Below are 26,707 nucleotides of genomic sequence, written 5' to 3' on the forward strand. Positions count from 1 at the left end.
TCCTTCTATAGAGGTCGAACTGCACAACCGCAACATGCTGAACAAATACAGCACAAACGCACAGTCTGCAAAATGAAGGCAGGGTTGTCACAAGGTGCAGGTAAACTTAGACTTTGAATAAAGAATTTTAGAAGGTGATCATCAAGTGCACTCAGCAAAGCTGCACATTAAAGCTCAATAACATGAAGAGAAGCCACACGACACCAACACTTGATTAAATGCCTCGCTCCCAGAAGCTCTAATAGACAATATCATCATACAAATGGACTGAAGGAATGTATGAAGGCCCGATGCACAGCAAGATTAAAAGCCTCGGCACAATTTAATATTCACGGCTCCGCTTTGGGAAATCCGACGCTTGTAGAAATTAATACTCGAAACCGGCTTTCATTCGTCAAACTATTCGCCACAAAGCAAATTAAGAGCCGCCGACGGAAACGAAGCGACCGCGGCGCCTCTTTGTGGTGTGTCGTCGCTGGTGTGGCACATCGCCGTGAATCACTCAAAGACGAGGTTGTGCTCTGCGCTGAATTAGCACACGCGGCTAATTAAATAAATGCTCATTGTCTATAAGATCTAAAGGCGACGCCATTGTAATTCAGACAGCGTTGTTCCACACAAGTCTCATTCTCACCCATACTCAGATTGAATAAACCTTAGCCAGACGCTCATTTCCACTCCCAGTAGGGTCTGCTTGTTCCTATCGCGTCCCACCTCATTAAATTACCCACACCTGGCCAATCACAGGACGCTCTCTGGTGAGCGGCAACCAATGGGGCGTGGGGTAATTGAGTGCAGCAGCTGCACAGAACCGCCACACCAGTGTGTGGGGGAGGGGGGAGGGGGGCACGCTGGGAGCTCCCGTCTAATCCCCGCTGCCCCTGCTGGGTGCGCTCTCAGCCAATCAGAGAGCACCCCCGCGGGGCGTCCCTCAGCCAATCAGCAGCAGCGAACCGAGCGCCCCCGGAAGCGGAGGTCATCTTGATTTATATGAGGTCTAAATAAACTGCCAACTCACGCAGACGACTGTGCTCAATCACGGTGCAGAGACCCGGTGCGGCGTACTGTACTGTACCTCAGCCTCTTGTTGTACTCTTTGACCTTATCCAGCGACGCGGCGTTGATTGTGGCCTGGTATTCCTCCACTGAAACATTGTCCCTGTAGTAATATCCCTCCATGCTCTCCAGCGCTGCGGCGAGATTAAAAACAGAGCGACAAAAGCTGACGATTTATCACTTCCCAGCGCTGACCATGGTTCATGAGCTTTCATCTGCCCCCCCCCCCACTGACTTACAGTTACCTGCTCACATATCCTGAGTTTACCTTGAGTGAAGAGCACGGGGTAGATTTTGACACCGCCTCCATTTTTCAGTCTGTGAGGCAGATGGGAGAAATAGAAGCTCTCCAGGTGGAAATAAACCTTTAAGGCCTGGCGCGTGCCCTCCACCTGATAAGAGATGGGCATGTCTGCCAGAGGAGAGCCGCTTTCAGACCCTACTTATTAAGCACACTTTAGAATTAGCACAGACGAGCTGAGGTGCAGTACATACTGGCTACTAGCGGCTCGCCTTCAAATTGCTGGAAGTAGAACGTGACTTTCTCCAAATCAATTAGGGCGACCTGAGTGTCCTCCAGCATGGCCTGCTCATCAGTCTGAAATGGAGAGAGATCACAGTGAACACTATTAGCAAAGGAGCTTACAGCAATACAAGAAGTGTAATGGAGAAATTAACAGCGGTCCTCATTTTGTCTGTTATATTTATATCTGTGCATGCTTCAAAAATATCCACTCGATACCTTCACAAACAAATATTCATGACTGCTCCTGCCCATAGCAATGGAGGCTTGAATATTTCAGACTGTGACACTCATTTTACACAGCATCTTAGCCCCCCCTTCTCTTTCTCTTCTTCTCTCCATCCACCACATTCAGATGCAGAAGTGGAGCAGTGGTGGAAGGAGATTAGTGGCTTTCTTTCTAAGGACACGTTTGAGATGGTCCAACATGTGACAGACGAGGACCCGCTGCACTGCCAAGCGACGGCTGCTGTGTGTGGGCAAGTTTATATCAAAGGGCGTCACATAAACCGAATCCCCCTGACACACACACACACACACACACGCACACACGCATGCACGCACGCACACACGCACGCACACACCACTGCCACAGCATCCCCAGCTTTCCTCATGCCGCTTTCATGTGGTGCCCTAAAATATGAGCATGCTGAGACTCCACTGGAATCACCTGCAGGTATTGGGACCTTGGTTTTGTTCCACGGGGACACTTGAAAGGAAATGTCATGATAAAGAAAGGAAAAGAGAGATGGAGAGAAAGAGACAGAACGAAGCAGGAGGAGGGAAAAGCAACAGCCGTTTCTGGAGACATGATGTAAAAACAAACCACTCTGACCCTAAATGAACGGCTCATAAAAGAGACAGAAATATTACGTTTGTCATTTCTACAGTAATAAAAACGTTTTTTTAGAGAAGCAACATCCTTCTGCAGCTGTGGGTTCAAAATTAGATCTCCGAGGGAAAGGTCAGGGTGGATCTGACTGAGGTAACTGTGTTTGCTTAGCGGAGAATCCAGTAGCTTGTGATAATGAACTCCTCTGCAGACGCTGCAACAGCCTGAAACCTCAATTCAACCCAAAACACCCCCAGGTTGTTGGTTCTCACCAGATTTGGGGAAAGGAGGGACTGAAAGTAGAAAAGCAGTCCGGCAGAGGCGATTTGCTCCAGCCAACGACGGCTGGCCTCCTGGGCCTCCTGGAGGTCCTGGGGGTCCAGGCTGTCCTGGTATGAATCCCTGCCTACTTTGTGGAACTGAGAGTAAGCACAGAATGTGTAAGTACAGTAATCGTGTCACTTTTCTACTCCCGTGTGACATGTATTATACATTCACCTGATGGAGGACGGCCAGTAGATGCTCTGAGAAAGCACATACGGCTGCAACTAGAGACTGACAGAACACCATGTCCCGGCGCAGCTGAATCTCTGAGTCTGGAAAAGAAACAGAAGCACAGGAGTTCAGATACACTCCGTGAGACGAGAGGGGTAAGGTACAGTCAGGAGGTAAAGGGAAAGATGAAAAAACGTAAAAGAGACCAAGACGAGAGGCAGAAGTACAGTAGCTGATAGGTACAGATAACTAGGTTTTTTTCATCAGGTGAATGCTAAATATAATATTAAAAATATAACACTTGAGAAGAAAATACATGACAGCTTTTCACTTCTTAAATAACAGTAATACCCTTGATCAGCCTCTCACAGTATTAGGATTATAAACCTTAGAACAAACCTGTGTACTGCAGTAAGACTGAGAGCAGCCGCGTCTTCACCTCTGAAAGACAAATGCATGAATAAAATAAAGACCCTTCCATCTCTACACCGTGACCCACACTGTCCTGTACTACAAACCCAAAGGCTCCAGTCATGAACAGGAGAATGCTGTGCAGCTCGTCTGCTGCATCCACAGCTGTTTATCTTTACATATAAGAAAAAAAAACTAACGACATCTGATGAACGCCCACCACAGGCAGAGACAATAACCTGCATCTGCATGTGTTTACAGTGGTATCAGAGCCGCGCTCCGCTTGGCAGGACGCGGGGCATGTGAAAACATCAGCGCCAGCACATTAATATTGCTCGGCTTGTTTGTCCGCTCCCTCTGGTGACCGTCAGCTCGCCGTTCCCAGGGCTGTCATGAAGCCGCCGTCCTCGGGTTCACATCTGCAACAAGGGGACGTCGCCAATCACAGCTTTTGTCTAAGCTGCTGGTTTTCAGCCACAGCTGGGCTGATTCCAGCAGCAGGACGGTTGCTGGGATCGCTCACGCCTACACCTGCAGCGCTGCGGTGCATCTGGGAGGCATGCTGACCTTCAACGTGTTCAGCGATGGTCTGCGTGAGGGCCTGAACGCTGCTGGGGAGGTTCCACGGATCCTGCTTGACATGGAGACGCAACTTCTTGGCGCAGTTCACCTTGGGCTCCATCTCCTGATGAAATTCTGAGAAACACACACACACACACACACACACACACACACACACACACACACACACACACACACACACACACACACACACACACACACACACACACACACACACACACACACACACACACACACACACACACACACAGGGATGTGATTATTCAGGTAATTTAATAAGCACGAATCATTAAAGATAAGATGCAAATAAATAATCATCGTATCATGCTTATCTGCATCTGCTCATTCTTTGTTTGCCTCATCTTTCTCCACATCCGTCTGCAAACCCTCTGTGTCATTCAGCCTCTCACTCTGTCTGTCTCTACCTCTCAGCTTTGTCTGGATCAAATATTACAGGTCAGTCAGGCCAGGAGCAAGCAGTATTCCTCATGTTTTATTAACTCCTCCCACAAAGCGCAGCTTTTCAAATATTCAGTATTTTCCTCCCCTTATTTTGCAGCAGCAAAACTCCCACTGACGTAATCTGTCTCAAAATTCAATGGAAGCCCGAGTGATGAAGTTGACGCTCAAGAGGCAAAAATAGACGTAAGATAGAACAGCGGCGGCTCAGCGGAGGCTCCGAGGAGGTTTAATGCGTGTGTGTGTGTGTGTGTGTGTGTGTGTGTGTGTGTGTGTGTGTGTGTGTGTGTGTGTGTGTGTGTGTCACAGAGAGAGAGCAGTCACACGCAGGAACGCGCCACTCATTAGATAATCCTGTTTGCTGCGTTATCAACCATACACGTTACTAGAGTTAAGATGGATCAGCTCCAAGACCCTCCCGAGGGCATTAATGTACACGCACGCGCACACGCACACACACACGCACACACACACGCACACACACACGCACACACACACCTACTTCAGCGTGCCAGAGACGTCTGAGTCAAATGGTTCCTATGGTTAGAAGCTTTACTTATTAAAGCAGTGAGAACTTGGGTAATCTGGGAAGCAATCGATTTTATACCAGAACCTATTGAATGTTATAAAAATAAAGAATACACAGTACAATACGCACCGTTGTGCAACTAGTGATGAAATAATCGCCCTTGAAAAGTCTGGGAAACACGAAGGCGGCTGCTGGTTTGGAGTTTTGGAGTTTCCAAAACAGGCTGAGTCGTCTAAACAGGGCTCAGCTTCATATTTATAGTAACACACGATAAGGCTGCATTCAGCCCATTCCAGCAACATTTCCTACATTTTCCTGAGCGATAAACAGTAACAACGGCCACTGGGGTTGAACGCCAAGGTTAGGCAGCGAGTAAACACACAGCGACGAGACAACGAGATAACGCACAGGAACAAAAGCTGTGCAGGGGTCAGATTTCCCATTGACTGGAAAGAAGCACTACAATAAGCAGCAAGTGGAGACGTGCTGCTCCTGCACTGAGTGGATGAAGAGGACGGGCCTGATGAAGAGGAACGGGAGGGAGGGATGCCATTTTATTTTACATACACCCTACGATAACATCTGTGCACACACACACACACACACACACACACACACACACACACACACACACACACACACACACACACACACACACACACACACACACACACACACACACACACACACACACGTTACGCAACAGGAAGTTGCAGCCCCTGCGACATTCCCAGCGTGAGCTCTGTTTTCTCTCAGCGCTGCGCTTGTTGGCTTTGGAGGCTCCTCCAATATTATCTTTCTTATCAAAGGCCCACTGCACAGTAAAGACCAGGAGGCTGTAGGAAAACATTTTGCAAGCAAATGAAACAGGAGACGCAAACTTTTACATTTGCGGCCCCGTATGAAGGCACCGAGCGGTGAGATGCAGTGGGTTTGAAGACGCTGAGGGACCAGCATCGTCATCATCGCCGCCGCTGCGTTACCTTGTAATCCTCTTCCAGGTGTGAAACACTTGGTCTGCTCGAACGCCCGCGCCACCACTGCTCCTCGCAGCAAGCTGGTGATGGAGTCCACCTGGAGAAGAAGACGCGGGGGTCAGGCCGCTGCACTGTTTGAGGCTATGTGAGCTCATCAAGTTAAAGCTTAGGAACAAATGACAGGAGACCCCCCCCAAAAAATAGCTTCTGGGCTGAAAGAAATCTACTGTAAGTGCATTATAGAATATTAATACCTGGCTAAACAGATGCTCCATGAAGCTGTGGAGCTTCTTCTGCTTATCGTGGGACAGCCACACGCTGGAGGGCATCTCGTCTCCTGCAGAGGTGCAGTGTTAGTCCGTGTGTATTGTATCTACTGGGGTGCATTGGGTGAGATCAACCTGTGGCGTACACTATGTTTCTGGTGACAGGGGGAAATCGCCCTCGACAGGAAACACAGCTGTGCGAGACGTCAATGACAAATCCAGCTGAGGCGCGCGACCAAACGCCTGTCAGCTACAATTAGATTCAACCTCCGCGTCCATTTGGCTTCTACTCACAGAACCCGCTCAACCCTATGGGTTAAAGGGTCCCGACGTCTGCGTGGACGCCAGCGCGCGTACCTGAGTCCAGCTCGTCGCTGTGAATGTAGGAGCTGCAGTGGCTGCTGCAGATGCTGGTGAAGGAGGCGATGGAGTTCCTGTTGCTGTTGCAGTCGCTGGTGGGAAACGAGGCGGAGACGGCGTTTTTAGCACACAACGGGCCTCTGCCGCCCGGCCGCATTGGGACGTGGCGCCCACCTGTACGAGTCCCGGTTGCTGATGGTGTCGTGTCCGGAGTCCTCCTGCTCGTCGCCCGTCACGTTGAAGCACACCTTCTTCCCGTTGCGCTCGCCCCGCTCTCCCTCGCCCTCCGCGGATATGTAGCTCTCAGGGGTCCTCGCCTCGGACGCCGCGGGGTGGGTGATGGAGGACAGGAGGCTGGTGGAGAGACAAAACACAATATATTATTTGTGATGTATAAAGCATGTAAACCATGTGCACAGACTGACGCAGAGGGGGCCCGAACGAGACCCCAACCTGTTTGTCCTCAGCTTCCGCACCAACAGCTTAAGACGGTCAGGGGTCAACATCACAGTAACAGATCCAAACACGTAGCCGGCTGCAGCTGTATCAACACGCGCTGCGTTCCCACTGGCCTGGATTCTATCCGATGACTATCAGAGGAGCGGGAGGAAGCCGGCTGGGATATTTTCACAGTTGCAGGAACACATGGTGGTATTTAAAGCTGATTTTCTCAAAAACTGCCGGGCTTGCACTTTTCTTTTTTCCCTTGTTTTGTTTTTTTGGACCTCTCCCCCACGCACACACATGGACACGCGATGTCTGTTTACCTTTCAGCCTCACTTTAATTTGTGTCTGCTTGCATTTTCCATTGTGTCATAGCATCAACCTGTAGGAGGAGGGAGAGGAAGAGGGATGCTGCTGGAGGCCACTCACATCTACATGAAATAAACAACTTCAGATTTTTAGGGCCTTTTTATTATTTCACCCCCCTTTCTCTCGCTCTCTCGCTCTCTCTCGACCCTCTTTCCACCCATTCACAGGCTGACTAGGCCACAGAGATGCCCTCATTATGCTCCACTCCAGGAGCCGCCACAATGCCCAGTCAGAGCAGCGAGGCATTCCATCGCCATGGAGAAGCTCTGCCGGCTCTGTGATTGGCTACTGGTTAATAATGAAGTGAGCACAGTTTGGGGCCTTCGGGGCACAAACTATGAGAGAATAACAATGACTGGATCAGAGAAGGGATTTCAGCGGAGGCAGAAGCGGGCGTAGCGTGGGGCAAAGCGCGCCGCCGCTTATCACAAACAATCAGAAAGCTCTCTTAATCTCTCCCAGGAAGCTCTTTAACCTACTTCGACACATTAAACCATTAGACATCAATCTCCCGTGTTGCATCAAGCTCCACATCAGGCTGTTTTGGTAGCGCATTTGCATAACGCTTTAATCTACATGGAGGTAAATAACTGGGAGCATCCTCTGACTCCGGCATCGCGGTCAGAAGGCCGTTAATGATGCGAACACAATGTGAAAACCCTCCACACATTGTTTCATTACCGCTTATTTCCTGCAGAACTTTCTGACCATGCTGCTGTTCAAATTAATGTAGTGTCTGACAGCTCCTGCATCCCCGTTACCGCTCCTAGAGGCACCTTCTACATCTTCTGCTTATACCTTGGAGGACTCGCTGATGCAGTGCGTGCAGCTTATTAAATCGCCCCAACTTCTCGGTTCGACTTCGTTCGACCACCGGCTCGGACCAGCTCATTACCACGAAGGAGCGAGCAGGAATCTGCTGGTGGCTGCGTGTTTGACATTCAGAGCATCCAGACCTTTAAATCGCGCACACGCTGGCAGGTAAGCAGGGTTTTCTACAATTGTATATCAAGCCCACATTTCAATTTCAGCTAAAACCCAAAGGAATTACACGCTAGCATCCCACCAACCTGTTCCCTGACAGCAGATTGTTATGCTGGAGTATGCATTTCTAATTAGCATCGTGGAAATGTGTGGAAATGAATGCCGTCCTTTTTTAATTCTTCCGTTTAACTTTAATTCACTTTACGCTCCTATAAGCACAGATCCCCACTTTATTCCCTTCAGATAAGAGCAGGGAAGCAGGAAGTCCTGCTACTGTATAAAGCACATCCTCACGCAGCCGTGACCCACGGTTCAGAAGGTCAAGGCCTCAAATGGACCCGGACAGAATCAGAAGAGAAGTTACATAACATCCCACTATGTTCAGTTGTTTCCTTTAGCTCAAGTCCTTTAGGAAATGTCTGATCTGCTGTGAACGGACTGCACTGAAACTTCCTCTCTCCACTCTGTGTTGGGCTCTCAGAAATATGGCCCTCTCAGTTTTTTTATTACATCATTACACACGAGTGCTGCCAGCGTCGCAGGCTGGAGACACTGAGGATGAAAAAAATAATCACTGACGCAAAGCGAATCGGTGACGACGGGCACGATAAGGACCGCGTAAACAGTTCAAGAGCCAGTGATCCTGAGCTAATCTGTGAACAGGTGCACACTCCATCCACTGCCCATGCAAACACACAGGTGATGGTCCAAAGGCCATTAGCTCCTGGATGCGACTGCACTAAATCGGTGCTGACGGGAGCATCATGATATCTGTCCAGATTGTGATTCTCTGCACAGGATCATCACAGGGAGGTGGCGGCTAACGACTCCTTCATTGTCATTGTCCAAATGCTGCTGCCACAGATGAGGAGACCTCTAATGACTAATGACGCTAATCTGTCTGAGGGCCACCTACAGGAAGTATTCATTACACACGCGCCAATAATCAGCCAGCGCTGCAGGAGACCCCTGAGAATGAACGCACTGGAGCTGAAGCTGCTGTGTGTTTGTGTGTGCTACACATGACTGTGGCGCGTTGTGAGTGGATGGCACCTATTAACACACCCTCCGCTCCACTAAGATCACATTTCCTGTTTGGAGACGGGGGTCGACAGCACCGGAGCCGTGCTACTCCTCTTTCTTTCTGCAGCCTCCAGACAATGAACCCAGCCACCGTGATGAATACAGAGTGTCCAGACAGGAAAGAGCCATGTGACACACATTCCATACCAGGCCTGGAATTCCACACATACAGTAAACGGAGCGCCGGCACAGATTACACAGACATATGGACGACAACCACACACACACACATACATACACACAGGAGGACAAGCAGAAAAGCAACCGGAAACCCGCCCTCGAGGAGAACGGAGATGGCTTTGACTGGAAAGTGGAAGGTGAGCAAGCGCACACACACACACACACACACACACACACACACACACACACACACACACACACACACACACACACACACACACACACACACACACACACACACACACACACACACACACACACACAGGTACTAGAGTAAATACCAAAGCGTATTCCTGCCAAGTACCAGATGCAGCACAGTGACCGTACAAACTGATGGAGTCACAGCCAGTTATATGAGGTAATCTGGTTCCACAGGACATTTCTGATAGAGTCCAATCGTCTCAGCTGTCGAATTTGTGAATAGAACAAAATAGATTCAACTCAAATCCAGGCCACATTTGAATGAAACACAACACACTGGCTGGTGCAGAATGATTTGCATAAAGCTGGAAGTTGTCCGACTCACTCGTGAATGTGGGCGCCGTGTATCTCCATCTCTTTGACGACGGTGGTTAGTTTGTAGAGAAGCTTCTGATACGCGTCCAGGGTGAGCAGGTCCTCCTCTCGGAGGAGGAAGCGGAGGCCGTGTCCCTCGGTCCGGCCCAGACTGTGACCCGACGGTGCAGCCATGGTGGTGATGGTGTGCTGGACGTGAACCATGGGGTTCAACTTACCTAAACACAACGCGAAAGCAAAAAAAAAAAAAGCTGAGCTCCAAGTGTAGAAATGATTTTTACAACGACTGGAGGTAAGTGGAGACGTCTGCCGCACCCTCTGCACTGCTGCGGCCTCCTTTCTCCATGGTGCCTCTCCTGCTGTCCAGCTGCACGCCCAAGGCGCTGCCCAGGGAGCTGCTGGTCTTGGGGTAGGAGACCTCCATCACGTTTATGTGACAGTTGGTGGGGCAGAAGTCGCTGCTGTGCAGGGGGGACACCTTGGCCTTGGCCTGCTTGAAGGTGGGCCACGCTCTGTTCTTCAGCACGCGAGCAAACTGAAAATAGAAACGCAGTTGAAAGGCAGAAATAGCCGATACAGTTTATTACAAAGCGATCCAGATGGATCATGAGCCGAGAGCAAAACATCTCAGCACATTTTTCTGTACGCTATTATTTCCAGGCCCCGAGTTCAAATATCTTTTCGTCAGTTTCATCTCTGTCTTGTTGTTTGTTCCCCTCTTTCCTCTTCTACCTGCCCTTTACGGTCTTCTCATCCGTCGCCCCCCCTCCACCCTCCGCTCCTTTGTCTCTAGGGGTCAGAGAAGGAATGAGCCAGTGCAGGAGGGGATCTTACACAACTAAACGGCTGGATGGGGCTGTCAGGCTATTTATAGGCCTCTGCTAATTAATCCAAGGCCCGCTCTCATGTTGAGTGAGTTACTCTGTTCCCCTCTCAAACGCACTCACACGCACCAGGATGTTTTGCCTATTGACACATGTTGCAGATGTGAATGAGGAACACTATAAATACTGTAGCTTGCAGCTGTAACATAAATCTGCAGAGCTTTCATAAAATATTTCCTTCCAAATCGGACAAAAGCATCCATATTCAGTCCACGCTGCGGGGGAACCTCCTGCAGAGAGGCTGATGACGACGAGTCCCCTCACCTTCCTGTAGTTGGTGATGCGCCGGTGGATGTGCTCCACCCTCTCGCCACACATGGCACTGAAGCGGAGCCGCAGCTCCTCGGGGATCACGTCGCAGCCGGACGTCAGCCTGGCACACGTCTGCACCAGCGTGTCGTCATTACGCGCCAGCGCCTCCAGGATCTGTCGGCGGCCGAACGCAGGGATGATTTACTACAGCACAACCTGCAGCGATGTCTCTTTTAATGGTGAGTTTCAACAAGTCAGGCTGGATAAAGACACATGCTGCAGGTACAGCGTGTAGACGCCGTCCAGATCAGATTAGATATGAGAAGGACGTACATAAGTCCCTGAGCTTCCTAATGAGATGCCCAACTGAGTGGATGGGGAGCAGAGGAAAGACCACGCGTGACATTAACATTCTGCACCGCTCAGTTATCAACAACACGGGCTGCTTGGGCACATGAAATTAATTAGATTTCCCTCAGAAGGCGTGTGTTGTGTTTCTGTGCACATTATTGGGTTCCTTTAACGGCGGCGCTAGGACCATAAATAAGACGTGAGCCCAGCTCTGCCTCTGCTAATTCACCACGAAGGACAGTGACGCCGTTCATCACTGGGTTTGTCAGAGAGATGCTGCTTCCACAGCAACGCAGCCCCGTGGTGGGAGACGAGCGGCCGCGTTTTCAGCGTTGCACCGTTACCTTGGCGGTGAGGCTGAAGAACGCCTTGGGTTCGATCATCTTCTCCAGCACGTGGCACTTGGTGCCCGCCGTGCTGTCGTACTCGTAGGCCACGCCGTACTCCAGCTGCACGTTGTCCACCGTCAGGCTCACGTGCTCCTTCCTCCCGTCGATGATGGCGATCGTGTCGAATTTGTCCATCACCTCTGCGGCGGCGGAAACACAGGAGGAGTTGAAGCAGATCGAGGTTTGCGTGCGAGGGCGAGTTCGGGAGTCGGGCCCCGAAATGCGTTGTGTGTTTACCACATCACAGGCGGCGTGTTGTTCCCAGTGTGTTCGTGATCACACTGTAGGAGGCCTGCGAGCACCAAATGTGCAGCTGGTTTCGGAGGAAGGCCCCCTGCTCCTCCGCCGACGGCTCCGCCGGCATTAAGTGAACCCGCTCTGTGCTAATGCAGTGACTTAACGCAGCAATAAATCCAGCTCCGGGGCCGCTCGCACTAAAGGGAGCCGCTTCCCCGCTTTACTTTCTCGTTGGGATTTATAAATCATCGCGGGGAATTAGCGCTTGACGAACCAGAGGAGGCGGCTGTTCCCAGACTAACAGGGTCCAGATGACCGGGTTCGGGCTGGAACCGAGGCTGACTTGTTAACTAGAGCAGGCGAAGGGGGCTCGTGCTCCTGCCTCGCGTCAACGGGCACCTTGAGCTGAAGTACGCTGCTCAGGTGTGTGTGTGTGTGTGTGTGTGTGTGCGCGTGTGCGCGTGTGCGCGTGTGTGCACGCTCACCTTCCACTTTGCAGTCAAAGCCATCCCCGTTCTCCTCGAGGGCGGGTTTCCGGTTGCTTTTCTGCTTGTCCTCCTGGGCGCTTTCACTGTTGTTATACACCCATTTAATAGTATCTTGCTGGAAAGAAATACACAAAAGCATGTTTACAGTAGAAGACAAAGTATCGGGTTGACAGAGCTCCTCTCAAACATTAGGGACCACTGCTCGTTTGTGGGACCTTGTGCTGGTGTGTGTGTCCTCCCTTCTCCACACCTAAGCCCACAGCGAGTTCTCTGCCAACGCCACATGTTGTCCCGGCCCAGCGGTCTGTGGTGTCTTCCCAAAACCACCACCCCCAGCCCACCCTCCCCAGGGGGTGGTTTCTGCGAGCACACTCACACTCAAGGCCGCAATTACAGGATCATACACACTCAGTCACACTCAGTCACACTCAGTCTCACACACACACACACACACACACACACACACACACACACACACACACACACGTCGTGTGTTTCCCTCAACAGGTGGAGCCCCCACCTCTTTCTCCATCACTCTCCACCTCTCCTTCCTCCACTTTCACACACGCCGAGTCCCAGCCACCCCCGGGTTTTTTCCCACCTCCGGCCTGCCAGCCTCCCACAGCAGGCTCACCGCTGAGCCAGGGGTCAGCACCGGGGGAGCCAAAACTACTATTATTTCTGTGTAATGACCCAAGAGAAGGAAAGATGGCGTCAGAGCGGGAGAAAGACAGACAGAGGTAAACGGGTGCTATATTTATTCTCGCCTACGTTCCTGCTCTTTTTGATCTTTCCACACTCTCCTATACCTCTCTGTAGAATTCCATTATGTGACCTTTAAGCTAATAAACTAGGTGGATTATTCCTCTGCAGCTGCCCTCCACTGAACTGAAGCGTCTCTTCGGGCTTGTCTCACCTGTGTGGGCCGCCGGTACTTCCTGCAGGCAGTGACATGAGCGATGACGCTGGCATGGCTCTCCTTGCTCACGTTGATGCCGTTCACCTTAATGATGCACTGACCCGGATGGAGGCCGGCGGTGGCGGCCACCGTGCCTGGAGAGGGACAGGACAGGCATCAGAAGCAGCGTCGGCTGCAGGCGATTGAACACAACACTCCCCAAAAAATATCTGTTGCACCTTCCACTTCCGGAATTAGGTTAAACAACATTCTTTCTCTTCTGTGTATATACACAAGTTTGTTTCCTGTTTTGGCAGCTCAGGAGGAGTGCAGGAGAACGCGTGGAGAGGAGGGAGGTTGTTTATCTGGGGTGGATGAGGAACTTCAAGGTTTACAGCGATTAGAAGGAAGTGCATGACAAACTAAATATTCCTACCATTTGTTTTCACAGCTCCTTCAACACCATGCGAGCATCACATTAAAGCATGAAGAACCAGCACCAGGTAGAACAAAAGCTTTAAAGTAGAGTCTCTGCACTTTCTGCACAAACAAGTCTTTACTTTATTATTCACATTATTTGGTTCACTGGGATTTACTCAGCACTATGGACAACATTTCAAAAAAGTCCATCAAATATTTGTTACGATATTAAAAGGAAGACATTTTGCTCCAGGCCACAAAACGCCAACAATGTGTTGCTTAATTCTATCTTTATTGTGGCGCGAGCGGATCCACGTCGCCGTGCTAATCTCCCGGCTTCTCTGCCTCTAATAGCTTTTACCTGCTCCTGTTGACCTCAGACACCGGGAGACGGTGGCCGTTATGACAATCCGGGCGATTAGACACGTCCTACAACATCAGCTTCGTCTCTGCAGATCAGGGCTGCGACTCACACACACGGAGGCGCATAAGCAGCACATTTCCACCCCGCTATCCCACTTAGATTGCTTAGAGAAAAAAAAAAAAATGAATTCAATTCCCTTGAGAACAGCCAGACAAGGCCGTGGATTGTTTTTTGATTGGACCTTATTTTGTGCCAGGCCTAACAGTGATCCTTAACCTACGAGAGTTAGAAGATTCCAACAAATCTGCACCAAAAAAAGCTAAAAGGTGCATAAGACGGATAAGCAGCTAAATCTCTGTTTTGGCAACACCAATCACCAAGCAGCTGGACCATATGCAGACCATGGAGACCATGGGGGAGGAGAATAGGTCTCCTGTGGCCAAGTCACGCACACCACCTCCAGAAAAGGCTGTGGCAGCTGCTCTCCAGCTGTGCCACGGTAACAGAGTGGTGATGTCGGGCAGACTTCTGCTGATGAGGCCAGACATCTCAAGTGGCGGAGGCGGCGATGTCATACCTCGTCCAACGGCATGGACAACAGATGGGCCGAAGCCGCGAATCTGGAATCCTAACCCGTCCGCCGAGTCCGGGATCTTCACGGTCCTGGAGACAAACAGGAAATGCATCAAGCTCATGCACGCAGACGACGATGACAGCACCTGGGCGCGTACCAAAATCGGACTTACTCCCTTGGCTTGGTGCTAACCAGCACCCTGAGGGGCCCCTTGCTGTTAAAACACTGTCTGAGGAGAACCTCCACTTCAGAGAAAGGTCTGAGGAACACCAGATCCCCGTTTATGGCATACAACTTCTTTCCAACCTCCAGGCCAGCCATCTTGACAGGGAAGAATGAAAACATGACAAATACAGACCATTACATTTTCAAACATTGGGTCTAAACATCAGATAGAACCACAGGGAAATATATGCCACATTTGTTATGAACTCTCGACCAAGGGGTTTGAACAATGTATGTCACACACACAAAGCACACACATGTTGGGCTATAGGAGACAGATATGGGATAACTTTTATCTGGGAGTGGACAGCTGGATGCTGTTATGAGTTTCTTTGTCCTAGATTGAATATTCAAAAGCAAACACACACACACACACACACACACACACACACACACACACACACACACACACACACACACAATGCCAGTCTCTATGCAATCCAGACCTGCCAGACACATTCAGTGCTACTTCAGGGCTGGAGGGAATTACGGGTCATGTGCTTAGCTTGATCACATTTGCCTTCAAACCCCTCTGACCCATTTTCACAAAGCAGATCAAAGCTGAACACCAAAGACGACTTAAAAAGAAATATGGCGCCCTTTAATGTGTTGTATTTCAGAACAAAAACTCCTCCATTGTCCGTCACCATGAGGACGGTTTAGGAGCAAACAGTTAGGGGTTAGTCGCTTTACGACAGATGAATGAAACACGACTTAACAACAAAAAGATCCTGACAAGTGACGCACATCTGCTGTAAAGGCATCAGCTGCGTCAAATAAATGCCTGAAAACAAAATCAGGCACAGCAGAAATGTGGTAGTGCGGAATATTTGTGTTCTTCGCGTACATTCACAGTAAGGTTTTCCAGCTGCCAGTATGAACGAGGTGAGCGTGTGTCCTCACCTCGGCGGGGGAGCCTTTCTCCACGGCTTTGACGATGGCCACTCGGTTCCTCTCCTCCAGGGTGAAGCCGTAGCCTCCATCGCTGGGTCTTATCTGGAAGACGGGACGCTTCCCATCAGCAAAAACCCAGCCGACCAAGACGGCGCTCACAGCACAGAACACACAGCAGACGCGCATTCTGCTGCAGACAGATTGCAGCCATGATAGCGTTCGCTCATCCCTCTCAACAGAGTGCTTACTGAGGTATAAAATAGACTTTTGCAGTGTTGTGACTTCCTACGTTATGCGGCTGCGTGCTTCACAATGATTTACCGAGTCGCGGGTATAATACAGCGAAGTCGTGGCAAATTAGAAGGGCTGAGGGTGAACGGATCAATAGGCCACAGAGCCACGGCTGAGCTCACCAGGAGAGACTTGGAGATGACGTTCTCGATTATCTTCAGGTCGTGTTTCATGGGCTTGTGCTTGGTGTTGGAGCCCTCCATCTCCTCGTCGGCGAAGAAGCGGAACAGCAAGGGCTCGTCCCTGAATTCACTCTTCTCCAGCACTGAGGGAGGCGACAGCGTCATGAATGCGAATCAGCAGGAGGAGGACACAGGGCACACACCATGGGAGACTTTGAAATGAGCCCATGATACACATCACCTTCAGCATCGCCACCGAAACCTCAAAAATAGCCCGGAGGGGGAAAACACTGTTCTCTTACAGGATTCCTCCAAATCAAGATCAGCTCCAGCGCCAATAGTTTTAATGGCTACATCGTCAGGCTGAATAACTCCCTGGCACGAATGCTAAAATTCCCCCGCAGGCTGTGGAAGTGAAAGGCAGTTTGATGGCTGGGACTGCTGGGACTGCTCCGTTCCATAGATGTGCTCATAATTTGTAGTGTGAGGCTGAAGCTGCGGGTAGCTCGGAGCAGTTACATCATGGGAGTACAAGGAGGCACAGCGTGACTCATGCTGTAGCGCCTGTGATGTGGACCTTGGCACGAGCGACGCGAGCGGAGCTGGAAACGAGGCCCACGCCCATAAACAACGCGTAGCCACGGCAACGGACCACTTAGCACCCGAAGTGACAAACACCGATGCGAACCACGCATGTCGCCTCGGTGTCAATTACGCCGCATGCACGTGAATGCAACACATGCAAAATGCTGGACGGAAAATAGGCTCTTGATGCAGAGATTAGGAACTGTTTGTACGTATGTCAAGCATTAGACACACAAAAAAAAACATGAAGAGAAGGATCAAAACTGCTTTTTGCTGCTTTTTGTACCGTGATGCATGAAGCCATTGTCACACAGCTCCACCCCCAAGATCAAGGATTCCTCCCTGGTTCGGCAGTCGCCCTGGACGAGGGACACACAGAGGATAAAGAGGCAGATCAAAGCATTAAGGGTTGACAGAGCAAATGTGTCAAACGTGGAGAAATGAGAACAAAGAACATTGTGAGTTTAGAGAGAAGTCAAAATATCGTGTTCCGGCATTCAAAAGGTCCCAATGAAGGCACGGAGTAAATTACTGTACATGATTTTTGACTTCACAGAGATTCATCAACGAGTGATGAAAAAAATCACTTCTCAGTTTATTAAAGCCAAGACGTGATTGGTTGGATTATGTTTTATAATACTGTCAATACAGTGGTTGCAGTAAGCTTCAGTTCTTACCTGTGCAATGAGCCAGTCTATGAGCTTGTTGGCCATTACTACCGATTTGTAGGTCCGTAAATGATAGTCCTTATCCCTGGGTGGACACAAGGGGAGGAAACTCAGTGAAATCATTTCATTGTGAGCGAGACGCGGTGACTTTTCACACACTGGCCGCTCCTGACAGCCGGTGACAGGGGAGCAGCGGCTGCCCCCGGGGCTGCTGTTCTCAGGGCTCCCGCGCAGCCGCACTCTGCCAGACCCCAAGAATGCCGTCTGAAACCGAGCCAGGATTTTCCCGTGAACAAAGGGGCCTCCCCGGGGACGCGCAGTGGAGCTGCAGGCCCGGGAAAGTCCAGGACCACTGCGACCTCCACAGCATGCGAACACTCACGCAGACACACAGGCAGCGCACGCACACGCGCCGTTTAGACGGGTCCCCGATGACATATGGGCCACGTTAAAGTCCAATCTCAGCCATCGAGGGGACGTGAGGTGTGAGAGGCCCCGTTTCCGCCGCAACGCAATTGCTGTGTTGTGTGATTGCTTTGAAAGCTGGGGCGGGTGTGCGATGGGTTTGCCAGCGTTGAGGCGCATGGCTGTGCCATGCAGAAACCTCCTGGACCAAAATATACAGGACCCGAGTTTCATGGGAGGCCAGAGCCAGGCCGAGTGGAGCTGGAGCGGCCGGGCCACAATGAGGCTGTCAGAGTGTGAAATGGGCAGCCATATGTCCGGCTGGGGGAATCAGCAGTGTGACGAGTGAAGGGTGGAAAAGGTCAGGAGGGAAGTTCTTGGCTTGTTCTAATATAGTGTCTTAGTTACAGTGGGCCGCGTTGTTATTTATGGTCCCCGGATGTGAGGGAACTAGAGGTACATAAAACGAGGGGCCCAGAAGCTGTGTTGACTGGTGTTGGCTTGGCCCCTTTGCCTCATTGCTCTCACTCTGCAAGGAAATTACACCTAATTAGGCCGTGGTCGGTCGGTCCAATTAAGCGCTGGCATTCCCAGGCCCTGTGATGCACGGCACAGACATGCTGGCTAACAGGAGCGGTTACGTCAGAAGGCTCAAACCCAAAATGTAAAAAAAAAAAAAAAAGACAAACACGAACGGCAGCAGACTAAATGCTAGCTCACAGACACGCACGCACGCACGCGCACACGCACACACACACACACACACACACACACACACACACACACACACACACACACACACACACACACACACACACACACACACACACACACACACACACACGATCAGCAACTCCCCTGTAGTTACAGCACAGTTTCAATGGTGTGAAATTACAGCTTTTCTTCAGGCCAGTTGAAACCCGGCATAAACAGGCCACCTTGAAACACGTCAGCAGCCTGCGAGACTCAGACTCCGCTCAGAGGGCAATTAGAGGAACACCACCAAACGCCAAGGCATGCCAGCAATTTACTACAACAAAACAGCATCACTTCACCTCTAACTGTGTGAGATAAAGGTTGGTTTCTTGGCCAAACGCGCTGCAGAGGCACCTGTTTTGTAATTGGTTTGAAAAGGGCAATTTCAAGGGCATGTTGGCTAGTTTCAAATCACCTAATGAAAATTAACATCATTAGGATACTTTGGGTTTGAATGGGGAATTATACATTCATCACCACGAGATAAAGCGTAATGGAACATAATGAAACCAATAGTGAAACAAGAGCACACTTTCAGTTTTGATGTATGTAAGAATTGGATCAATATTTGCCTCATATTCTTCAAAAAAGGATCAATATGTCATCGGTTGAAAACCTGTGTTATACTGCAACACAAATGAAGCTGAATGGATTGAGGCCTGAGCTGAAATCTCAGGCCTGAAATGAGCTGAAATCATCTGTGGATTCAAATATTGAAACAGGAAGAAGAAAACAAAATCTATGCTTTACTTGATGAACGTTTATGGGAGCTAGCCAGCGAGCTATTCATAGGAGCTAAAGCCAAACGCTGAGCATCATTACTAATTGCTGGAGCCCCTCCCTGCTAAGCTGCACTGGAAGGGGAGGGGACGATGGCCGCCTACCTGATGACAGGATTGAAGAGGCTGTGAAGGCGGCAGAAGAGTCGCACACCCTGTGAAGAATGACGACAAAGATCCTTTGCATCACTGTTTGATGTGTAACTCATTTCTATTTAATTCGAGCCTGCAGTAGTGTGGTTACCTTGGATATGACGTCATACATGTCACTCCGGGGGTGGTAGGTGCCATCGTCATAGCGGAAGCGGTACAGGACAGGCTCGGGTTTGAACTGGTGCTTGTCTGTGACTGTAAAGAGCAATTAAAGACAGGGGGGGTTTAAACAAAGCAACAGGCGAGAAGACTCTGGCTCAAAGAGCTTCATTCTTCTTGCTTTAAATCTGAAGAAGCTGAAAAAAAAACCCAAACATATCCGGTCACTCATAGAGGCCTTGTCTCTCCTGCTCCAGGGGACGCTGTTGAAGATCCTCCTGACGTAAGCTGCAGTGGTGCAGGTTCCATTAAAGGTTTATTGTGAGGAGATACTCTCATTCTCATTTCTCTCCAAGGAAGCAATAAAGCCCCCCTCGGGTGATTTAACATGCAACTTGGCTCAGGGCCTCTCTCTTTTGAGGGAGAAATTCATGCAGAGCAGCACGCACCATTTAGCCTGAATGCAAAGCATTAGCCAGCATAAGCCTCATGTACTAAACACGCCGTTAGCCAAAGCCACAGAACAGCCACCGGCAGATATTACACAAACAGGTTAATATTTATAATCCCAGCCTAAACGTTGAGTTAAGACAGCGTTTAAACGGGAAACATAAATAAGACAGCTGCATCTGCTGCAGCGTCCAGCGAGGCGGGGGGGAAATATAATGGAATGAGGAACATTCATTGAACTTGGCAGGAGTTTAGAGCCGGCGATGGCAGATACTTAGAGGCTGTGGGAGATTTTGTTTTAGATACAAAGCGGAGTGTGAAGGTTTGAGTGGGGGTTAAAAAAGACGGAGGAACCCGTCTGCACGGACCGTGGTGGATGATGCCGTTCTCCAGCAGAGCCTGACCCAGATGGACCCCTTCCTCTGGGTTCCCCGTCTCCCCGACTTCCATCAGCCAAGACACAAACTCGCTGGATGAAAAAAAGAGACAAGAAAACACCCACTCAACCTCATAACAAAGCAAACGCACGCAAAGATCCAAATGAGGAACCTTATATATACAAAGATTACAATTGATTTGCTCATCTGTTTGTTCAAACACCCTGCAGCCTTCATTTGTGTGTTTTGTTTGAATAAACACTCTTTAATTCAGACATCCACTATAAAAAAAAAAACAAATATGAAGGATTAAATCGGATCGTTGGAAGTCTTCATGGAAAATGTGAAACCATTTTTTGCATCGCATCATTAACGGCACAGCCGTGACGTGCGGATAATCCAACCACATAATCAACAACATAAACAAAGACAGAATCTGATCTTCTGCTCGGAGTGGACTCAATGTCCCCGTTCGCTGTGAGCTGCTGAGCGAACGGGGGGAAATGGGAGGAGAAGGGAAACAAAGAGGCAGAGGAGCAGCAGCCCGTCGGCCCCAGCACATGTGCGATGCCCCGTCTCCCCACAGAAGCCAAACAAACACGGCCAGAAGCACCGCTGGAATCCTGCGGCCGCGACGCCGGGGGTGTCGGCGTCAACAGAACCGTTTTAGAACAACCGACCCACGCGCTCGAACCGCCGACCCGTGACGTCCGTCCCCGCCACAGCGGGGACACAGCGTTCCCACGGCCTCCAGCTGTTAAACGTCAGGCACTCACTCTCCAAGCGACTGGACCGAACAACTAAGACCAATATCCAGGTTCTGATGGTTCTGCTCCGCACCACTTTTCATATAATGTGTCAAAAAATACTTTTGCAGGAAGAGCAGCTTTTTTATTTGTTTCACTTTCTGCTCCTATTGATCTGTCCCGCGTGCTGATAGAGCAAAAGGTTCATTCCCAGAAATGTCAAAAAGAAAGTGCAGAAGTTGACAAAAACAAAGGGCACTTGTTACAGAGCGTGTAACCTTTTCCTGCAGCTCCCTCCATCGACAGCCATCCGGCGGCAGACGCGCTTGTTTTTCCACACGCAGCGGCGACACGCTTTGCATCTCTTCTGTTTCTGCTGTTTAAAACAGTGAGATCGCCGCCTTTAGATTTCTTATTATCATAAGAAATCTAAATGCGCGACGAGGAGAATGAAGGCAAAGGGTTTCGCAATAGAAGGAGTGGGCTCCAAATCACAAATTACATCATCTCCATCATCATCATCATCATCATCATCACGGGGAGCACAGAGGGCCAGAGGTGCTCCATCAGGTGTAGCCACGTCTGCTGAGCTCCCTCTCACCATCTGATCCCTCCAGCCGCGCCGTGGCACAGAACCCACACACGACCCACGTTGGATCCCTTTAATCTCCTTAGCTGACGGATCCATTCTTCCTCCAGACCGCGACCAGAGGAGAGAGTGACTCCTCTCTCCAAACCAACATGCAGTGGAACTTGGCCACAACTATGTTCAATTTGACTTTTTTGGGGCTTTCACCTCACTCCTCTATTTTGAAAGGACCATTTAAGCTCGCTGGTGCGATGATCAGCAGCCTGTGGAAACGCGGGACCAGCACGACTTTACTCCAGCATCACGTGCGGCTTGTGAGTCGTGGAGCGCCTCTCAGCTGCAGCCAGGGGTTTGTAGATTCAGATCCCTCTGATGCAGCCTTGAGTCAAAGTCACCATGGGAAGTGAACCTACGAAGCCCAAAGACACACAACAGCCGGCCTCTGGTACAACGCTTCCCCCGCCTGTTATCCAAGATGGGCAAGACGGAAAGCAGGCTGTCAGCTGATCCCCCCCTGTGATTTATGACTAGCATTCAATGACCGAACGTCCCTGGACACCACACCAATAATCCTTAAATAAGATTCATGGGCTAAATCTGGAGGGATTAGATTTTCCCATGAATATGAGTCTATATATACAAAACACAGTGCGTCCGGAATAAAAACACGCCAACGCTTTCTTCTTTCCAGCGGCTGTGTTCAGGAATTCTGCCAATTTAAAAATGAAGGCAGGAAGTGATCTTTATCTAAAAAATAAAAGCCATTCCTTCAGTCCACACACACACGTTCCTCACACCTCGCTGGACAAACCAGGGGTCAGGATGAACAGCCGGGGTCTCACCTTCCCAGGAAGCACTTGGGGAAGGTGCTGAGCTTGCGTTTCCGGTCCTTTATGAGGTTGCCTTTGGTCATGAGGTGGTAAAGCTTCTCTCCCTTCTCTGACACCATCACCCATGTGTCCTGCTCCATGCCGAGCCTCAGACCTGTGCAGCACAGAAGTGAGACAGGATCCAACAGTTTTAACGGGAGCAGAAGTTTAAGTGTTTTCCAACTGTAATTCAAGCATATCGAGTACATGGATTTATTCATTAATTACTTAATTCAAGAACTGGCTATGCACCAAAGCACCTTCCTACCTTTCCTCCACTCCCTCTCCTTCATAATGGCCTCCAGCCACTCCTGCTTCTCCTCGGGGGTCTTGGCCATGCAGACGAACCACTTGTTCTTGGCCGTGTTGTGGATCTTCCAGCCGTTGTTCACTATGTTCCCGCTGCTGTGGAAGTCAGCTGTTGGTGCAGAGGAGCGGAGCACAGACACGAGCTTCACTTCGCTAGTTCTGTAAAGTCCCCTCCGCACGAGGGGAGGAACGGCACCAGCGCCCCCCCCCCCTTCTCTTATTCACTCAGACTCAGAGTAGTATTTCAAGTTTGAAGGGGAGGGCCATCAATCAGTGGTCGCACTGATCACGACGCTGTAAACAGAGCTGTTGGGAAGTCGGGCTCACAGTAAACAAGGGTTACCGCATTCAACACAGCAACAACACCAGGCACAAATCCAATCATTCGCTTCAGAGCAAACAAAGCCGAATAAAGTTTCGATGGCAGCAAAGAAACGGGCGCAAAATAGAAAAAACGTGTCTAATGACTTGTTTTATTCTCCACTTGTCCCACTTTCTCTGCATCAGCCTTTCAAGCATCTCATCTGAGTAGATACAGTATCGATTATCACTCTTCCTCATTAATGTGATAAAGAGGAGAACTCACAAGACCCTTTATAACCTCATTAGTAATACTATTATAATATGGACTGATGCTTCATGATTGATGAGCTTATGCTCGTCTACAGACTTGTCGATATTAATACGACGTGAACTCTTGACCGTCAGCTGCATCTCTGTCATTATATACATCTGCAAGGGAACATTTCAAATACCTCTCGGACTGACCTCTGATTTTCACCCTCCAAGGGTGTAACACAAAGCAAAACCGTTACAATCATCAATTACCATCACGTCTAAAAGCATCCACAGTGCGGTGTCCTTTATATGGCATGTCTTCAGGGCGTTTGTTAACCACAAGCAGCAAGTGTGTGCCTGGGAAAAAGGCTGTGGCACTCTCACTGCGCAGGAATCCAAGCTAAAATACTCCTGTCTCCCCGAATTTCATGTTGAGATTTCCCGCCCGTGGTGCAGAACACCCATGAGTTACTGCACCGCCGCCTGCCCCGCGTGTTTATCCTCCTCCTCCAGACCCAAACCCATCCATCTCTTACCCAACGCGTCCAGTATTACTGCCCATCTGAGTCGGCTGGAGAGGAAATGATGGCTTCTACAAATATAAATGTTAATCAGCAGCTACAAGAGGCCAAGAAACACAAGTAGCAGCACATGTCCGCGGCGCGGGAGCTACAGGCATCTCAAAAATGTTTATAGGTAACGTATCCTGTAAAATCACACGCTTGTGCACCAGCTCAGGCCAAGGACAATGCTGTAAACCTCCCTGTGTGGATTATTATGGCATATTTTGCGATTCCCGCCGCCAGTCAATCTGCGAGCAAAGAAAACATAAAGCAAACCGAACTGTGGAGACGTTTAGTCGCCCAAAACAAGTCCTCGTTCCAGACTCACCTGTGCCGTCGTCCACGTTTTCCACCTCCATCACCTCCGTGTTGATTCTCCCTCTGAACAGGTAGCGAGGACCCTCCGTGGATGCTTTGGTGTTTTTCAAACGCCTTGAATAAAGAGAGGGAACGAGGAGACGAGTTTAATCACTATATTCTTTTAGGTGCTTAGGTTCCGCTCATTTAGCTTCATTAGCTCCCATTAAGTCCGATCATGTTTTAGAGAATATTAAACAGAAGGTTTGCTGCAAAAAAACTATTAATTCAAACTCACCACTGCTGTACATGCAGCTTTTCCTTCCTCCCGTTTCTTTCTCTGATCTGCAGACGGATCTGCTTTTATTTACACGTTACACAACTAGTACCTCAAATCAAATCAAAGCAGGTGGCAGCTTAGTGTGTCGTGGGTAAACAAAAGTCCACCAGCAACGCTAACAACGGACGGAGCAGCATTGTTAGCAGATGCAACAGGAGGAAACACAAACGGAGCCCAGGTCCGTCACAAGTGAAGCCCACTCACTGAGCAATCACCAACTCCTGCCTTGATTATAATAAACGCCCAGAACTTTGGTTCCCAATTTGACGGGAAACCTGCACAACTTTACTTTCTACTACTTTACAAAAATAACAAGTTTTGCGCGTTGAATGGTTCTGTTTTCATTAAAAAAGTTAACTTGCACAGTGAATTATTTATAAACCACGTGCACTGATCGTTCTGTGGGAAATTAGAAGATTAGCATAAGCAATATTTCTTCTTCTTGTCCTAAAAGAACACACACTCTCCAATGAGGATTTTAATTCATCTTGGGCTTTGTGGGTTTTTATGTGCGGCGTGATAAATATCAGTCAGCCAGTGGAGAGACACCTGTTTTTCTTCTTGCAATAGACCAGGAGCTTGTCAAACAGGAAGAAGATCCGCTCCTGTATGTTTCCGGCCGAGATCTTGAGCAGGACGCCTTGCATGAGCATCTCCGTGCATGTGTCCGTGATATTGGAGCCCTGAAAACGAACACAAGGGCAAAGGCTCAAACAAACAGAAAAACAGCGACGTGTCAAATAAACCTAATGAGTTCAATCCATTCAGTTCAAGGTCCACACACAGTGTAGTGTCTGAACAAAGCCCGGCCTTTCCTGCTCCCTCTCTCAGGGGTCTGTACAAACACTCCCCGCTTCCTCAGAGGAGATTGCTGACCCACTCCATCTACATGCGCCTTAATAGCGTCTATAGAATAACATCCTGTCTGGCCGGACCGTGTCGCATTGTCGCTCCTGGTGCTTGTACCTGCGAGTGATAAAGTGACGCAGTGGTTCCCTTTACCTTGCATGTTCTGGGAGTTGCTCTGCCCTGTTTGATCAGCTCCCCAGAGCTAAAAATAGCTCCCATGTGCACAGAGCTGGAAAATGTGCTAAGCATTTCCTCCTGCTGGAGACATCAGCACCGGGCCAGAACCTCTCCTGCTTTTTCCTTCTTTCCCTCCTCGCCACTTTTAGATTCTCCTCCTCCCTTCCTGTCTGCTGATCACCTCTCACTTCTCATCCCATCAGCCTGATTTCCCAGTCCATTCCCATTTCCTCGTGCTTTTTCAAACTCTCGCCCTCCCAGGCCCTTCACCCCCCCAGCCCATGAGCAGATGTTAGACTAATCTGCAGCCAGATACGGGGAGGCTAACTGGTCCTGCTCATTTAAAGTGGTCTAGGGCCTTTTCTACCACTTATTACATCAGTCTGTTTCACCCAAGTTAGTAACACTAAGTCAAGCAGGAGAATGTGAAGTGGAATACAACTGGAAACCACTACAGTCTGGGCTAAATATACATAACCTGCTGTGTTTCTATGACGCTCTCAGCCCAAACCGACCAATAAACGCCGTCGGGCCTGTGACGGCCACGACGGGCCACCGCCCCGTCTCCCACGCAGGAGGTGAACCTGCCAGGATGTCCCGAGGGCGGCCAGCTGTGGAGGAGGTCAGCCTTAACAAGCAATCAGCCGGGCGGAGGAGCAGAAATGGAAAAAACCAGCAGCTCT

At 49.7% G+C, this 26,707-nt stretch overlaps 1 protein-coding gene across 1 annotated transcript in view; it reads right to left on the reverse strand.

Moving 5' to 3' along the window:
- Positions 1-26,707, reverse strand: part of prex2 (phosphatidylinositol-3,4,5-trisphosphate-dependent Rac exchange factor 2) — a 53,189-nt gene that overhangs the window by 11,922 nt on the left and 14,560 nt on the right. Inside the window, exons 7-36 of the mRNA XM_029148498.3 lie at positions 25,548-25,681; positions 24,690-24,793; positions 23,200-23,349; positions 22,905-23,046; positions 20,719-20,819; positions 19,893-19,996; positions 19,754-19,803; positions 17,718-17,793; positions 17,327-17,399; positions 16,456-16,598; positions 16,052-16,144; positions 15,096-15,244; positions 14,927-15,012; positions 13,584-13,720; positions 12,665-12,782; positions 11,898-12,082; positions 11,215-11,376; positions 10,382-10,601; positions 10,077-10,284; positions 6,665-6,844; positions 6,488-6,582; positions 6,119-6,201; positions 5,871-5,961; positions 3,885-4,013; positions 3,306-3,347; positions 2,910-3,007; positions 2,684-2,830; positions 1,552-1,654; positions 1,325-1,468; positions 1,076-1,190 (exon numbers count right to left, since the gene is read on the reverse strand). Coding sequence (XP_029004331.1) covers positions 1,076-1,190; positions 1,325-1,468; positions 1,552-1,654; positions 2,684-2,830; positions 2,910-3,007; positions 3,306-3,347; positions 3,885-4,013; positions 5,871-5,961; positions 6,119-6,201; positions 6,488-6,582; positions 6,665-6,844; positions 10,077-10,284; positions 10,382-10,601; positions 11,215-11,376; positions 11,898-12,082; positions 12,665-12,782; positions 13,584-13,720; positions 14,927-15,012; positions 15,096-15,244; positions 16,052-16,144; positions 16,456-16,598; positions 17,327-17,399; positions 17,718-17,793; positions 19,754-19,803; positions 19,893-19,996; positions 20,719-20,819; positions 22,905-23,046; positions 23,200-23,349; positions 24,690-24,793; positions 25,548-25,681 — 3,662 coding nt within the window. The remainder of the gene's footprint in view (positions 1-1,075; positions 1,191-1,324; positions 1,469-1,551; positions 1,655-2,683; positions 2,831-2,909; positions 3,008-3,305; positions 3,348-3,884; positions 4,014-5,870; positions 5,962-6,118; positions 6,202-6,487; positions 6,583-6,664; positions 6,845-10,076; positions 10,285-10,381; positions 10,602-11,214; positions 11,377-11,897; positions 12,083-12,664; positions 12,783-13,583; positions 13,721-14,926; positions 15,013-15,095; positions 15,245-16,051; positions 16,145-16,455; positions 16,599-17,326; positions 17,400-17,717; positions 17,794-19,753; positions 19,804-19,892; positions 19,997-20,718; positions 20,820-22,904; positions 23,047-23,199; positions 23,350-24,689; positions 24,794-25,547; positions 25,682-26,707) is intronic.

Source organism: Betta splendens, chromosome 4, assembly GCF_900634795.4.
Source record: "Betta splendens chromosome 4, fBetSpl5.4, whole genome shotgun sequence".
In the NCBI taxonomy this organism is placed as follows: domain Eukaryota; kingdom Metazoa; phylum Chordata; class Actinopteri; order Anabantiformes; family Osphronemidae; genus Betta; species Betta splendens.